This window comes from Schistocerca nitens, chromosome 2, assembly GCF_023898315.1.
Source record: "Schistocerca nitens isolate TAMUIC-IGC-003100 chromosome 2, iqSchNite1.1, whole genome shotgun sequence".
NCBI lineage: Eukaryota > Metazoa > Arthropoda > Insecta > Orthoptera > Acrididae > Schistocerca > Schistocerca nitens.
Window position 1 is genome coordinate 886382697 of NC_064615.1, and position 17923 is coordinate 886400619.

Below are 17923 nucleotides of genomic sequence, written 5' to 3' on the forward strand. Positions count from 1 at the left end.
CTTTCACAACCATGCCAGTCTTCAACGTCAAAATCACCATTCTTGAAGCATGGACACCATTTTCTGCGAAGTTCTGTCACTAACAGGCGTCTCATCATAGGTCTTACCCACCTTTTTATGAGCCTCAGCCGCAGATTTCTTCATATCAAAGCAGAAAATTAAAACCTCTCACAGATGACGAGAATTGGGCTCATAAGTTGATATATTCAGTCGAGAATAACTTTATGATGCAATCAAAAATCGACTGATATTTTGATGGCGTTATGTTCAAATGCCTAAGCTTACTGTATGACACTTACGAGAACGACTTGAACCACTACATTCCACTACTTCTGTCTATTGCAAAACGGCAGAAGCAAAGTCGTAGATCTAATATATTCGAATCGAATGACATCATGAGCAGTCTCTAGTGGGGGCAACACCATACTAACTTCCCTCAGCGGCAGAAGTAAACTCTTAGACAAAAATACCTGCCAAAATTCGAAATTCCCGCCCGTTTCCAAGAGAATAACGCGCCATCATACAAAAGTCGGAAAAGGGGAGCAGGGGACTGCCAGGTGCCCCGTAGAAGCACATAATGCAATTTACCGACAAAATCCAAACTTCCCACCAGGGGGGCGTGGCAGGTGATGTGGTACTTCCCACCAAAAGCCGCCGTCTTAGATAACGGTACTCGCACCATCAACTGGCGTCATGGCCGCCATCTTGGATCACATCATGAGCTGCTGCCAAGTCTACAGGCCGCTATCTTGAATGACGTCAATGCCACCATCTTGGATACATCTGGCAACAATGCACTCTACACTGAGCACCCCCCTACCCCACTACTTACGTACAGTATTTTACATGCATGCACATACAGGCTTAGGATACATTTTACAATCAAATTTAAGATCAGATTTTCAATTTACTTTGCATAAATGTTCAGTGTGCCCTCCACCAGACTCAAGACTATTGAGCAGATGACAGTCAAATTCATCCACATTTTTGCCTGGATATTTTGAGTTATGTCATTTACTGTTGTCATTTTACTAGGTGTCACTGCCAACCCACAATACACAGAGTCGTCATGAATCCACCTCACAAAATCACAAATAATGAGATTAGGTGATGGTGGAGGCCAATGCTGGAATGCGGGATCTGTATGGCACATCCCTTACCAGAAGATCCAGTGGTGCAGTGTAGACAAAAATGATGCCACACATTTGTAACTGAACTGCCTCAGTTTAAACATGGAATGAAAATCCCATTTGTTGTTTTTTTATCGCCATCTCGATTTTACACACGTTGGGTAATGAAGGAGCGAGTGAGCTTACTACACCAGGAAGACACCTACTGGCAACCACATCAACCACCAAGTTACAACTAGCATCTCTAGTCCGGATGCTGGTGGTCTCTGACCAACAATTGAGGATGTCACGTAATGTTGTAACGAGTCCATTCCTTGTTCTTGGGTAGTGGGAGCAGATGTGAAGACGTAGCGACGCGCTTGCTACACAATATAAGCGATCCTCCCTTTTGGTGATCACACATGATCAACTGGGAAAAAAAAGTTGAAATGGCTCTAAGCACTATGGGACTTACCATCTGAGGTCATCAGTCCCCTAGACTTAGAACTACTTAAACCTAATTAACCTAAGGACAACACAGACATCCATGCCCGAGGCAGGATTCGAACCTGCGACCGTAGCAGCAGCGCGGTTCCGGACTGAAGTGCCTAGAATCGCTCAGCCGAGCAACTGGAAACTTGTCGACAAGTATGCCTCGTCTCACTTTCCTGCCCGCATCTCGTGGTCGTGCGGTAGCGTTCTCGCTTCCCACGCCCGTGTTCCCGGGTTCGATTCCCGGCGTGGTCAGGGATTTTCTCTGCCTCGTGATGGCTGGGTGTTGTGTGCTGTCCTTAGGTTAGTTAGGTTTAAGTAGTTCTAAGTTCTAGGGGACTTATGACCACAGCAGTTGAGTCCCATAGTGCTCAGAGCCTCACTTTCCTATGTGGGCTATTGTCACATCCGAATGCCCACACAAATCTGCACGATTCGACCAGCCAGCCAAATCGAGACCCATAATGCAGCCCATTTCAGCCTCTATCTCGTGCTGATAATGCTGTCTCACAGGAGCACACAGCATCTCCATGTCCTGCACAGTGATAACTCAAAATTTCCCTTATTTTCCCTACCAGTCCTGCTAACAACACTGTACATGTAGAACAGTAATGCACTCTGGTGGCCGTTCGATTTTTCAGAGAGAGTTACAATTCTAATCATTTACATACCTGCCAATGGTTTGCACGTTTACAAAGTTACATTCGTATTTGGTCATATCTTCTGGGTCCTTCACTTTTTTGTCAGTCAATGTATATTCATTTGTCCGCCCCGATAGCTGAGTGGTCAGCATGACGGATTGCCATCCTACGGGTCCGGGTTCGATTCCCGCCTGGATCGGCGATTTTCTCCGCTGAGGGACTGGGTGTTGTGCTGTCTTCATCCTCATTTCATCCCCATCTGGCGCGCAGGTCGCCCAGTGTGGCGTCGAATGTAATAAGACCTGCACCAAGGCACCTGGTCCTGCCCTGCAAAGGGCCTTCTGGTCAATGACGCCATTTTTTTCCATACAGTCATCTGAAATAGGATGAATCCTTTCGAAAAAACCTGAATAAAACGTGGCAAAAGAGTGGGACGAAAAATATTGGCAGAGACCACCGGTGCTACTATCTACAACCCCTTCCCCTCTTTCCCTATGAAACCGTGGCATGAGGATGCTCTTCCATAATAGAATCTTCCGTAGTATTCTCCACAGGCTGGGCGTCAGACATTCACAACTTATTCGTGTGACTCAACATAAGAAGGTGATTTAAGATGTTCCAGTTCATCCTATGAACGGCATGGCGACCAGCAAGCGACTAAGCAATTTGATACGCTAACTCCTCTTTAGTCTCACGATTATCCTCACAAAAGAAAACACAACTTACATAATCATCAGGAATTTTTTAAAGAGATTATAAGCTAGACATGTAAATCAGTGTACTGCTACAGAGAGCTTCTGTATCATCACAGGGACTGACAGGCAGTACTGTTGTATATGTTGCTGCTGCTGTCGTCTTCATTCCGAGGAATGGTTTGATGCAGCTTTCGTGCACTGCCTTCTCTGGTTTTGCCTCTTGAGGAAGAGTGGGCTGCCATTTCCCCAAAACATTTAGCCGTCACATTGAAGGCGTTCCCAGCAGAGTTAAAGCTGTCATAAATGCGAAACGTGAACACACTGCATATTAAACTTCCTGGCAGATTAAAAGTGTGTGCCGGACCGAGACTCGAACTCGGGACCTTTGTCTTTCGCGGGCAAGTGCTCTACCAGCTGAGCTACCCAAGCACGTCTCACGCCCCGTGCTCACAGCTTTACTTCTGCCAATACCTCATCTCCTACGTTCCAAACTTTACACTTTACAGAAGCTCTTCTGCGAACCTTGCAGAACTAGCACTCCTGAAAGAAAGGATTTTGCGGAGACATGGCTTAGCCACAGCCTGGGGGATGTTTCCAGAATGAGATTTTCACTCTGCAGCGGATTGTGCGCTGATATGAAACTTCCTGCCGGACCGAGACTCGAACTCGGGACCTTTGCCTTTCGTGGGCAACAATATCCTTTCTTTCAGGAGTGCTAGTTATGCAAGGTTCGCAGGATAGCTTCTGTAAAGTTTGGAAGGTACGAGACGAGGTACTGGCAGAAGTAAAGCTGTGAGGACGGGGCGTGAGTGGTGCTTGGGTAGCTCAGCTGGTAGAGCACTTGCCCGCAAAAGGCAAAAGTCCCGAGTTCGAATCTCGGTCCGGCACACAGTTTTAATCTGCCAGGAAGTGTCATATCAGTGCACACTCCGCTGGAGAGTGAAATTCTCATTCTGGGAACACTGCATATTAATGCCCACTAATAGGCGTCCAGATACTTTTGATCAGTTATTGTATGAAAACATACTCTGGTATACAGTACATTCCTGCCGGAAAGTCTTGCCCTTTCTTCTACATCTTCATGACAAGTGGACGCTATTGTCTTCCACGAAAGCAGTACTGTTGACAAGGCTGCGTTCATACGTTGCTAGTCTGACAAACGCTCAGGCGTCCTATTGCACCTCGACTGTTCCGCTAAACCACCAGGTCTTCATCCTATAGAAAATCTAAGACTGTTTGGAATAGCAATTGAAACTTGGCTGTCATCATCCCCACCTATGTCGCCTGGCGATGGCTACTTTTTGGTCCACCGTGTTTACACGGTATGTACGAGGCTGGCCGCAGTTGGCAACAAGAGCGGTGGGTACAACTACAGCAGCGCGCTAAACTCTTCCTTGCGGAGTCGCGCTTTCGCAGATAAGGGAGCGCAGAGTCCGGCGCGATTCAGTCTGCTCGCCATGGCTGCGGTGAGGAGCTGCCTTCTGCCGCTGCTGGCGCTGATGCTAGCCGCTGTGACCGGGGTCCTTGCCTCAGGTAACTAACTGGCCGCACCATCTGCTACAGTACCCGCTTTGTCTCAAAACACAATGTTTCGTGCAGATGAAGCAAAGGTACATCCGTCTCTGCAGTTAGTTCCTCAGTAAAACTTTTACTTTTCGCGTAAAAAAATAAAAACCACTGTTTTCGGATTCGCGCGTGTTCTCCGCTATGCGTTGTTTCTCATTTGAGTCTGAGGAAACTATTCAGTAAACAAGAACTACTTTTCCGAATCTTATAACCACACATCACAGCTTGATAATGAACTGGTTTTGTTTTCGTTATTGTCCATAGTCATGGTAATACTTAAAAGTAAAGTTTAACAACCGTATATTTCGAAAAGTTTGCAGTGAAACATGTAGTCACCGGTCGACTTACGTTTAGTGCGTTTTATGCCATACACTGCTGAATACGAAGCACAGCTACCACATTGAAATTGTTTTTAACGGTGGATTACAACCTGATAATAAATTCAGTTGGGGGGGGGGGGGGGGGGGGGGTCTCACCACAGAACTGCAGAAACGCCTTAACAAGTCTGTATTTGCAACTCGAGTGTTAGCAGACATAGGCGACATAAAAATGAAAAAGCTTGCATACTTTCTCCACTTTCATTCCATAATGTCATATGGTATAATATTTTGGGGTAACTCTTCAAGTCAAACAAAAGTTTTCAGAGTCCAAAAGCGTGTAATACGTATTATATGTGGAGTAAATTCACGGACGTCCTGTAGAAACCTCTTCAAAGAACTGGGTATATTAACTACTGCCTCTCGGTATATTTACTCCTTAATGAAATTTGTCCTAAACAATATATTTCTTTTTTTAACAAACAGCTCAGTTCATACATACAATACCAGGAACAAAATTGATCTGCACAAGGACTTAAAACCGCTTACTTTATTTCAAAAAGGGGTCCACTACTCAGGAACACTCATTTTCAATAATTTGCCAGCAAACATGAAAAATTTAGTTACAAATAAAGATCAGTTTAAAAGGAGCCTGAAAGACTTACTAGTGGAGAACTCCTTGTACTCCACTGACGAATTTTTTAATAGAAACAAATGATGTATTGTATATATTCATACTATTAGTATTGTTATTTCAGCTTTAAAAAAATTGACATGCTCCACATCCACGAGGATCTCTTCAGCACGGATCTTTGGAACGAAAAACTAATCTAATCTAATCTAATTTCAACCCTTTCCATTCTCGAGAAAATCTTGAGATTGTCCGCGACGTGGTTGATACCTATGCGCCGCACTCTCGGCTATTGCCATCGGTTGTGCGGAGTGCAGAGCTGCCTTCTTCATATTCTGCAGGTACAACCAGAAGCTGAAAATGAAAGAAAACCTTAATCTAATGAGAATACATGGAGAGTCATCAGCTCATGATGCTGACTGTATTTAAAAATGGACTTTTTATAGAATCATTTTATTTTCCGTGTCTCTGCCATTCTGTCTGCCTGCCTGTCCTTCTCTCAAACTATTAACAGTCCTTTTTCGCAGGAAAGTGCAGACGTATCAAACTGAACTTTATGTCGCATACTAAGATCTATGGCCCCTCGGCGATGAAAAAAATTTAAGCTTCCACGTCAACGCAATCAAAAGATTCGGCCATTTATGTCACATATGTGTTGCTCGCAAACTCACTTATCAAAACCTATAGATTACTTCCCGTTGACATATAACCATGAAATTAGGCAAGAAGTAAGATTTAACAATACGAGTAAGGGAAATAATCCGAAAAGTGTTAATTTGTAACTCTACCACACGAAAAAGAAAATTGTCATATTCGACTGTCTGTGTGTATCTGTCAAGATCCCTTTTTCTCAGGATCTGGGGGAAGGATCACGTTGAAATATATGTCACATATTAAAGGATACAGTCCTGTGGTGGTATAAAAAACTCTCCTGTGGCTGCAAAAAACCCATGATTATTTGTTTTATCTTTCTTTATGTACGTTTAACATCCACTCTTAGTCCTATTTGATGTAGCTCCCACTAACTTGAGTAATATTCTAGAATGAGTCAAACGAGTCTTTCGTAAGCATTCTCCTGTTTAGATACACTGCATGCTCGCAGTATCCCACCAGTGAACCGAAGTCTAAAAGTTGTCTTCCACAAGACTGAGCCTATGCGACCATACCACTTCATACCCACACAAGTTGACCAGTTCCAGTTGTTGATATTGTACGAGTCGTATTGGGAATATACTGCGTTTTTGGGTTTTACGAAATGCAAATTTTTACATTTATGACCAATTAAAGCAAGAGTTTTTAGACAATTCTTTCTTATAGATAACGGTATGATATGCACCTGAGAGTACTAGCAAATGTCCCAACACACTTCCCTGGGGCACACATGAAATTACTGTTACATGTGTATAAAAATTTATTATACGAACCTCAGCAGCTAAAAAAACTTCATTTTGAGTAAAGAAACTGGTGCAGCTAATATGGTTACTTTATTTAAAAAGCATGACTGGTTTCGTAGCGCCGGCCGGTGTGACCGAGCGGTTCTAGGCGCTTCAGTCTGGAACCGCGCGACCACTACGGTCGCAGGTTCGAACCCTGCCTCGGGTATGGATGTGTGTGATGTCCTTACGTTAGTTAGGTTTAAGTAGTTCTAAGTTGTAGGGGACTGGTGACCTTAGATGTTAAGTCCCATAATGCTCAGAGCCATTTGGTTTCGTAGCGCTAGCTTCATCATCACATGAAGTGATGAGGCTGTAAAATAATACCAGGAATTGATAACTTTACATAAAAAGAACGTCGGGCATTTTCCAACAGTGGCTGAACGGAAGTACTATAAAACGCGGCAACAGCGTGATGCTTAAGTATATTTGATATTCTCTGGAATAAAAGGATGAAGAGCCGGAAATAGGCAAAAAATTAAGGGTTCCCCTAAAGTTTCCGTGTGTTTGCAGAATTATGCTTAATGACTGCCTGTACAAATATATCGACCAGACAGCTAGAACAATTGAGGTCAGATTTAGGAAACATTTATCTGGATCAGGTTCTAACTCAGCTTTCGATACCCATTTTTCTAAGACGGGTCGCTTTGGTACAAGGGAATGTAAAGGCAATGTCTTAATGTTCTACAAGAACTAGAGATTTACCGTGTCTTAAAGTAATCTCCTAGTCATTCAACACCGAATTTGAATTGAAACATAAAACGAATTTGATTATTTCAGTGGGTAACCCGCCCCGTTTACCTGTTTGTACATTTCCTCCTTCTCACTCCCCCCCCCTCCCCCCCCCCCCCCACACACACACATATCTCTGGACCTTTTTAAAGTACGTTATGTTTCGCACTACTTTTAGCTTTCAAGGAGTTTCCCATAGTACATCGTTTACGTACTCCTATAGTATTAATTAATATTTTCTTTTGTAGTATTTGACATTGTACTCTAGTGTGCACACGATTTCTGGTAATTTTCTCCCTCTCAGAGTCAGACTAGCGCTTCCGTGCTAGCACCACCTATCTAGTTGTTGTTGTGGTCTTCAGTCCTGACACTGGTTTGATGCAGATCTCCATGCTAATCTATCCTGTGCAAGCTCCTTCATCTCCCAGTACCTACTACAACCTACATCCTTCTGAATCTGCTTAGTGTATCCATCTCTTGGTCTCCCTCTACGATTTTTACCCTCCACACTGTCCTCCAATGCTAAATTTGTGATCCCTTGATGCCTCAGGACATGTCCTACCAACCGATCCCTTCTTCTAGTCAAGTTGTGCCACAAACTTCTCTTCTCCCCAATCCTATTCAATACCTCCTCATTAGTTACGTGATCTACCCACCTAATCTTCATCATTCTTCTGTAGCACCACATTTCAGAAGCTTCTATTCTCTTCTTGTCCGAACTATTTATTGTCCATGTTTCACTTCCATACATGGCTACACTCCATACAAATACTTTCAGAAACGACTTCCTGACACTTAAATGTATACTCGATGTCAACAAATTTCTCTTCTTCAGAAACGCTTTCCTTGCCATTGCCAGTCTACATTTTATATCCTCTCTACTTCGACCATCATCAGTTAGTTTGCTCCCCAAATAGCAAAACTCCTTTACTACTTTAAGTGTCTCATTTCCTAATCTAATTCCCTCAGCATCACCCGACTTAATTCGACTACATTCCATTATCCTCGTTTTGCTGTTGTTGTTGTTCATCTTATATCCTACTTTCAAGACACTGTCCATTCCGTTCAAATGCTCTTCCAAGTCCTTTGCTGTCTCTGACAGAATTACAATGTCATCGGCGAACCCCAAAGTTTTTAATTTCTTCTCCCTGGATTTTAATACCTACTCCAAATTTTTCTTTTGTTTCCTTTACTGCTTCCTCAATATTCAGATTGAATAACATCGGGAAAAGGCTACAACCCTGTCTCACTCCCTTCCCAACCACTGCTTCCCTTTCATGCCCCTCGACTCTTATAACTGTTGGTTTGCCTTTCCTTAATCTTCCTTCTAAGATAAGTCGTAAGGTCAGTATTGCCTCACGTGTTCCAACATTTCTACGGAATCCAAACTGATCTTCGCCGAGGTCGGTTTCTACCAGTTTTTGCATTCGTCTGTAAATAATTCGCGTTAGTATTTTGCAGCTGTGACTTATTAAACTGATAGTTCGGTAAATTTCACATCTAGAAACACCTGCTTTCTTTGGGATTGGAATTATTATATTTTTCTTTAAGTCTGAGGTTATTTCGCCTGTCTCATACATCTTGCTCACCAGATGGTAGAGTTTTGTCAGGACTGGCTCTCCCAAGGCCATTAGTAGTTCTAATGGAATGTTGTCTACTCCTGGGACCTTGTTTCGACTCAGGTCTTTCAGTGCTCTGTCAAACTCTTCACGCAGTATCATATCTCCCATTTCATCTACATCTACATCCTCTACCATTTCCATAATATTGTCCTCAAGTACATCGCCCTTGTATAGACCCTCTATATACTCCCACCTTTGTGCTTTTCCCTCTTGCTTAGAACTGGGTTTCCATCTGAGCTCTTGATATTCATACAAGTGGCTCTCTTTTCTCCAAAGGTGTCTTTAATTTTCCTGTAGGCAGTATCTATCTTACCCCTAGTGAGATAAGCCTCTACATCCTTACATTTGTCCTCTAGCCATGCCTGCTTAGCCATTTTGCACTTCCTGTCGATCTCATTTTTGAGACGTTTGTATTCCTTTTTGCCTGCTTCATTTACTGCATTTTTATATTTTCTCCTTTCATCAATTAAGTTCAATATTTCTTCTGTTACCCAAGGATTTCTACTAGCCCTCGTCTTTTTACCAACTTGATCCTCTGCTGCCTTCACTACTTCATCCCTCAGAGCTACCCATTCGCCTTCTACTGTATTTCTTTCCCCCATTCCTGTCAATTGTTCCCTTACGCTCTCCTTGAAACTCTGTACAACCTCTGGTTCTTTCAGTTTATCCAGGTCCCATCTCCTTAAATTCCCACCTTTCTGCACTTTCTTCAGTTTTAGTCTACAGTTCATAAGCAATAGATTGTGGTCAGAGTCCACATCTGCCCCTGAAAATGTCCTACAATTTAAAACCTGGTTCCTAAATCTCTGTCTTACCATTATATAATCTATCTGATACCTTTTAGTATCTCCAGGATTCTTCCAGGTATACAACCTTCTTTTATGATTCTTGAACCAAGTGTTAGCTATGATTAAGTTATGCTCTGTGCAAAATTCTACCAGACGGCTTCCTCTTTCATTTCTTAGTCAATCCATATTCACCTACTATGTTTCCTTCTCTCCCTTTTCCTACTGTCGAATTCCAGTCACCCATGACTATTAAATTATCGTCTCCCTTCACTACCTGAATAATTTCTTTTATCTCATCATACATTTCTTCAATTTCTTCGTCATCCACAGAGCTAGTTGGCATATAAACTTGTACTACTGTAGTAGGCATGGGCTTTGTGTCTATCTTGGCCACTATAATACGCTCACTATGCTGTTTGTAGTAGCTTACCCGCACTCCTATTTTTTATTCATTATTAAACCTGCTCCTGCATTACCCCTATTTGATTTTGTATTTATAACCCTGTATTCACTTGACCAGAAGTCTTGTTCCTCCTGCCACCGAACTTCACTAATTCCCACTATATCTAACTTTAACCTATCCATTTCCCTTTTTAAATTTTCTAACCTACCTGCCCGATAAAGGGATCTGACATTCCACGCTCATATCTGTAGAACGCCAGTTTTCTTTCTCCTGATAACGACGTCCTCTTGAGTAGTCCCCACCCGGAGATCCGAATGGGGGACTATTTTACCTCCGGAATATTTTACCCAAGAGGACGCCATCATCATTTAACCATACAGTAAAGCTGCATGCCCTCGGGAAAAATTACGGCTGTAGTTTCCCCATGCTTTCAGCCGTTCGCAGTACCACAACAACAAGGCCGTTTTGGTTAATGTTACAAGGCCAAATCAGTCAATCATCCAGACTGTTACCCCTGCAACTACTGAAAAGGCTGTTGCCCCTCTTCAGGAACCACATGTTTGTCTGGCCTCTCAACAGATACCCCTCCGTTGTGGTTGCACCTACGGTACGGCTATCTGTATCGTTGAGGCACGCAAGCCTCCCCACCAACGGCAAGGTCCATGGTTCATGGGGGGGTGGGGGGGGGGGGGTGTATACTGGCATACTTTTACATGTGTCTGTGGCTATCTAGTGGTCCATTTATTTCCGCGTTAGAGTGCCGTCAGTCGCGGCGCTGCCCTGACTCTGCGCGTCGGATCCACTATAAGGTGTAATTTTCTCCGGTTTGATCTCTTGTCTGTTTCCTTCCGTTCCACCCACTGCACTGTAATTTAGCAGTGTATTTACATTCCTTTTTGGGTTCCAGCTCTTGCCCCCCCCCCCCCCTACTGCATAATTGTGGGTGGCACATAATTTTTTAGAAGGAAGTACACTTCTAGGAATCTGGGGAAAGTTTAATATCAAATGCACTCCAGCATCAAGATGTAATTATAAGCATTGGTCATTACAAAATTTTATATTACTTGCATTCAGCCACTTTTGGCAAAGATCCGACGTCCTTTTTATCTAAAGTGCTCACCTCCTGGTGTTTCACGGTCCCTTTTTATTCAGGACTTCACCTGATCTTGTAACTAACGGTACCAAACCAGTCGTGCTTTTTAAATAAAGTGTCCATACGGCTGCAGCGGTGTTTTTAGCTCAGCATACTTTTACATGTGTCTGTGGCTTTCTCCATTCACGATAACATATCATGTTCTGTCTACCAAGATTCTTCATTCTAGTCATAAATTTCATTTGATACTCCAAATTATCATGAATTCATGGATGAACAAAACTCCCACTTTCCTCCACCAAGTGCCACCGAGTTAGAACTCGCTTCCGGAGAGACAACAGTTCAACTTCGTGTCTGGCCATCCTGGTTTGGGTTTTTATTGATATCGCTAAATCGCTCTAGACGAATGCCGGGATGTTTCCTTTGAAAGGGCACGACCGATTTGAAACAACTCGAGTTTGTGCTCTGACTTTAATGACCCCGATGTCGACCAGACGTTAATGCCTAATCTTCATTCCACAAAGTGCCAGTCAGCAACTATATCTCAAAGCAGAACACAACCCTACGTTAAGAGGGTAAGAAGAACGATAGTATGTGGAGTGTTACAACTCAGTTATCTCCTTACTTCTTGAATCGAGAACTCTGGCCTTGGAGCAGACGACTTGCAGAATTCTCTTGTCTCCAACGTCTTCCACGTTGCAATTGTACAAAAAGTTCCCATTAATCAGTACGTGATTAAAGATTATTATTCCAAGAGATGAACCTTACTTTATTAGCTATAAAAGTGACTGAAGTAGGGAACTATCAGTTCAGCGCAAGACTGCAATACTTCATTACAAGATAACAGCGAAACAGAATAATTCTTCCCTTCACGTAAGCTACGAATTTTACGACCTCTCTTGTGGTTTTCTTTCAGCAGATTGTAACTGTGGTCCAAAAATATTTCGTTTGCTTCTGCTTTACAGTGCATATCCTGCAGGTAATTGACAAGACTCTGTAAAACTCTTCCCGAAATCGATTATCTCTCACCTTGTGCACATATTTCTGTCGTCCAAATAGATCACATTTGGTCCCAAAAGTGTAGGTTATCTTCGTTAAAATTCGAGACTTAATATTTTGTTGCGATAAATACATTTATCACACGTGCAACACGTGTCACCGTGACGGTGAGTGGAACATAAATGCTGTTAAGCAATGCGTCAATCCAGTCACCAATCACTTCAGATACCAGTGACTCCAGATACCAGGAGAGTAATAATGTGTTTTTGCTTTAACCTGATAAATAGATGTCCTCGCAAATGTCAATATAAGTTGTGGCTTACGAGTTTTTAAAATTTTTATCTTCAGCAGTGTACATGTATAACCAAACGACGCCGATTTTGTTGATTAGGTGTCTGCTTTGTTTATGGCATTTGGTTTTACGAATTACACGCACTTAAAGGTCTGACTAATATAGTACCGAATTGTCATTTATTTCTATGGAATCTGAAGGTGTTGTTTTGCATGACAGTGGAAACTTTTAGCAAAGTGTACCCGTGAAATATAGAAGAATCAGTTTGCTGCTGAGCCTTTCAAATTTCGGATATAACTCGAGATTTTAAGTCGTGCAGCATAACTGTTATCAATTTTCGCACCAGTTTTGGAACAATTCATTCTGCTGTTCTCCGGGAATCTGAAACAAACGACCTAATAGATTCATGTCGCTGCAGACTCGGAAAATGCTTTCTTTTTTATTTCTAGTTACACTACTGGCCATTAAAATTGCTACACCACGAAGATGACGTGCTACAGACGCAAATTTAACCGACAGGAAGAAGATGCTGTTATATGCAAATGATTAGCTTTACAGGGCATTCACACAAGGTTGGTGCCGATGGCGACACCTTCAACGTGCTGACATGAGGAAATTTTCCAACCGATTTCTCATACACAAACAGCAGTTGACCAGCGTTGCCTGGTGAAACGTTGTTGTGATGCTCGTGTAAGGCGGAGAAATGCGTACCATCACGTTTCCGAGTTTGATAAAAGTCGGATTGTAGCATATCGCGATTCCAGTTTGTCGTATCGCGACATTGCTCCTCGCGTTGTCGAGATCCAATGACTGTTAGAAGAATATGGAATCGGTGAGTTCAGGAGGGTAAAACGGAACGCCGTGCTGGATCCCAACGGCCTCGTATCACTGGCAGTCGAGATGACAGGCATCTTATCCGCATGGCTGTAACGGATCGAGCAGCCACGTCTCGATCCCTGAGTCAACAGATGGGGACGTTTGCAAGACAACAACCATCTGCACGAATAGTTCGACAACTTTTGCAGCAGAATGGACTATCAGCTCGGAGACCTTGGTTGCGGTTAGCCTTGACGCTGCATCACAGACAGGAGCGCATGCGATGGTGTACTCAACGACGAACCTGGGTGCCCGAATGGCAAAACGTAATTTTTTCGGATGAACCCAGGTTCTGTTTACAGTATCATGATGGTCGCATCCGTGTTTGGCGACATTGCGGTGAACGCACATTGGAAGCGTGTTTTCGTCATCGCCATACTGGCGTATCACCCGGCATGATGGTATGGGGTGCCATTGATTACACGTCTCGTCAGCTCTTGTTCGCATTGACGGCACTTTGAACAGTGGACGTTATATTTCAGATGTGTTACGACCCGTGGCTCTACCCTTCATTCGATCCCTACGAAACCGTACATTTCAGCAGGATAATGCACGACCGCATGTTGCAGGTCCTGTACGGGCCTTTCTGATACAGATAATGTTCGACTGCTGCCCTGGCCAGCACATTCTCCAAATCTCTCACCAATTGAAAATGTCTGGTCAATGGCGTCCGAGCAACTGGCTCGTCACAATACGCCAGTCACTACTCTTGATGAACTGTGGTATCGTGTTGAAGCTGCATGGACAGCTGTACCTGTACACGCCATTCAAGCTCTGTTTGACTTAATGCCCAGGTGTATCAAAGCTGTTATTACGGCCAGAGGTGGTTGTTCTGGGTACTGATTTCTCCGGATCTATGCACCCAAATTGCGTGAAAATGTAATCACATGGCAGTTCTAATATAATATATTTGTCCAATGAATACCCGTTTATCATCTGCATTTCTTCTCGGTGTAGCAATTTTAATGGCCAGTAGTGCACTCTTTGTAAAAAAAAAAAAAAAAAAAAAAAAAGTGTTGTGTGTATGAAACGAAGAGCGAAGGCCTTTGGCTGGCGCTCCCAGACAGTTGTATTTTGACACCCAGGTGGCATATAATTCGAATATGATAACTTTGCGATTGACACACTGCAGTGGCAGGGACTTGTACTGCTAGCGTGCAGCAAGCAACGCTTGAGAAGGCGCTGCCTGAACCTGAAAATGGGCAACGCTCCGACCATGTGACGTTCGAATAAGAACTACGAATGGTTGGTGGCTAGCCCTTACCATTCGACTCGCACAAACGTCAATCACGAATTTGTTTTGTTCGAAGTATAGATATCACTGGTATGAGGGAATTATTGTATATCTTTAGCTCAACGATTAGGAAATCGTAACACACTACTCATCCTAAAATATTGATTCAGTTTCTAGCGTAACATGTGAGTTATTGAAATATTTTTTTAATTATTTGGCGGTGTGTAGGCCGTAATGTAGATTTCTGGCATGAAGAAAAAAGTAAAGAGAGGAAGACTGAGAAATACCACAGTGAACTTCGATCGAGACGGCTAGGCGGGGATTTGAATCGACATTTTCTTGAATACGAGTCCAGCGTTTTACCACAGCGTCAACTCATTCACTATAAACTCTCAGAGATAGTGAAGAATGGCAAATGTGTCACTGTGTGGAGAAGACTGAGCGAGTCGTTGGTATTAATTGATCTACACACATCAAAAAAGTTTTGCATCACCCCAGTTCCCAGAACTTCTGAAGATAGACGTTGATTATGGATATTGGATCACAGACACAGTCCCTTTGACTGTTCAGAGATGTCGCTAAAACCGTCCAAAGATGTAAACAACCATGCGTGAGCAGCGCCTATTAGACGGAGGGGCTCCGACAGCCGCTCATTTCAAGTCGTTCCACTAGGAAGGCGGTACACGGCTCGTGTTGTCTGTAGTTCAACCATGTCTAGACGGTCAATACCGCTATTCGATCGCGTCCGCATTATTACTTTGTGCCAGGAAGGTCTCTCAACAAGGAGAGTGTCCAGGCGTCTCGGAGTAAACCAAAGCGATATTGTTCGGACATGGAGGAGATACAGAGAGACAGGAACTATCGATAACATGCCTCGCTCAGGCCGCCTAAGGGCTACTACTGCAATGGATGACCGCTACCTGCGGATTCTGGCCTGGAGGAACCCCGACAGCAACGCCACCATGTTGAATAATGCTTTTAGTGCAGTCACAGGACTTCGTGTTACAACTCAAACTGTGCGCAATAGGCTGCATGATGTGCAACTTCACTCCCAACATCCATGTCGAGGTCTATCTTTGCAACCACAACACCATGCAGCGCTGTACAGATGGGCCCAGCAACCTGCCGAATGGATCGCTCAGGATTGGCATCACGTTCTCTTCACCGATGAGTGTGGCATATGCCTTCAACCAGACAATCGTCGGAGACGTGTTTGGAGGCAACCCGGTCAGGCTGAACGCCTTAGACACACTGTCCAGCGGGTGCAGCAAGGTGGAGGTTCCCTGCTGCTTTGGGGTGGCATTATGTGGGGCCGACGTACGCCGCTCGTGGTCATGGAAGGTGCCGTAACGGTTGTACGATACGTGAATGCCATCCTCCGACCGATAGTGCAACAATATCGGCTGCATATTGGCGAGGCATTCGTCTTCATGGACGACAATTCGCGCCCTCACCGTGCACATCTTGTGAATCACTTCCTTCAGGATAACGACATCGCTCGACTAGAGTGGTAAGCATGTTCTCCAGACCAAAACCCTATCGAACATGCGTGGGATAGGTTGAAAAGGGCAGTTTATGGACGACTTGACCTACCAACCACTCTGAGTGATCTACGCCGATTCACCGTTGAGGTGTGGGACAATCTGGACTAACAGTGCCTTGATGAACTTGTGGATAGTATGCCATGACGAATACAGACATGCCCCAATGCGAGAGGAGGTGCTGCTGGATATTGGAGGTACCGGTGTGTACAGCAGTCTGGACCACCATCTGAAGGTCTCGCTGTATGGTGGTACAACACGCAATGTGTGGTTTTCATGAGCAATAAAAAGGGCGGAAATGATGTTTATGTTGATCTCTATTCTAATTTTCTGTACAGGTTGCGGAACTCTTGGAACCAAGGTTACGACTAGAGATGGGTCACTTCGAGTTACCAAGGATTTCGAATCAACCCGAGTGTGGTTGTTGCTAACTCGAGTTGTGTCCACGCGGTGCGCGGCGTTCGCCGCTATCGATGATATATATATATATATATATATATATATATATATATATATGTCTTTCCCTGATTACATAGATTGATAACTCAGGCTAGAAGTAAGATACAAATACGAAACTGGTGTCTAAATGTTTACAAACTATCAAAGTTTTTTTCACACATCAGTAAACTTCCACATGAGCACCCTTGGTAGCACGTAGCACATCTAGTTTCCGTCCACACATTAGCCAACATCACTGGAGGAATCGATTCAACGACTGTGGTTATCCGTTGCCGCAGGGTTTCAAGATCTGGTACACGTGTTCGGTAGATCTCGTCCTTGACATAACCCCATAAAAAGAATTCTAATGGGGTTATGTCAGGAGAGCGTGGAGGCCAAACTGTTGGCCCATCACGACCAATCCATCGCCCAGGAAAGGTCATATCGAGATAGGCACGGACGTCCAAACCCCAATGAGGCGGTGCACCGTCTTGCTGAAACAAGACATCGGGGTGATACTGAAGCAGCTGAGGAACAGTATACAGTTGCAACATGTCCAGATAAACTGCAAATGTGATGGTAGCCTCAGCGAAGAAGAATGGCCTGATAATTCGATTGTGCAATAGCGCGCACCAAACATTCACCTTTGGACTGCCTTTGGTGCACTCCATGACCTCGCCAGGGGGTTGTGAACCCCAAATGTGCACATTATGGCGGTTCACTACTCCACTGACAAAAAAGGTCGCTTCGTCGGAAAAGGCAATTCGTCTGAGATAACCATCATCGTCCTCAATGTGTGATAGCATTTCGACCGCAAAGTCACATTGACGTGTACTGTCATTGGGCAACAAGGCCTTAACGATTTGCACTTTGTGTGCACGAAACAATAAACATTTGTGTAAAATGTCATGGAGAGAGCTTTTTTGCATCTGTAATTCACGTGAGGCCCTGCGCACCGATGTCTTCGGACTTCGCAGAAAAGACTGCCTTACAGCTTCGACCCTGTCTGCTGAGGTTCTTG

The 17923-nt window shown here is 43.8% G+C and overlaps 1 protein-coding gene across 2 annotated transcripts in view; it reads left to right on the forward strand.

Annotated features, from left to right (window-relative positions):
• LOC126237191 (sphingomyelin phosphodiesterase-like) overlaps positions 1-17923 on the forward strand; it is a 373735-nt gene that overhangs the window by 192063 nt on the left and 163749 nt on the right. The window contains exon 1 of one of the 2 annotated variants that reach the window (XM_049947070.1): positions 4323-4470. The exons of the other annotated variant lie outside the window; for it this stretch is intronic. Coding sequence (XP_049803027.1) covers positions 4395-4470 — 76 coding nt within the window. The 5' untranslated portion in view covers positions 4323-4394. Of the gene's footprint in view, positions 1-4322; positions 4471-17923 lie in introns of those variants that run through there. 2 annotated transcript variants of the gene reach the window in all.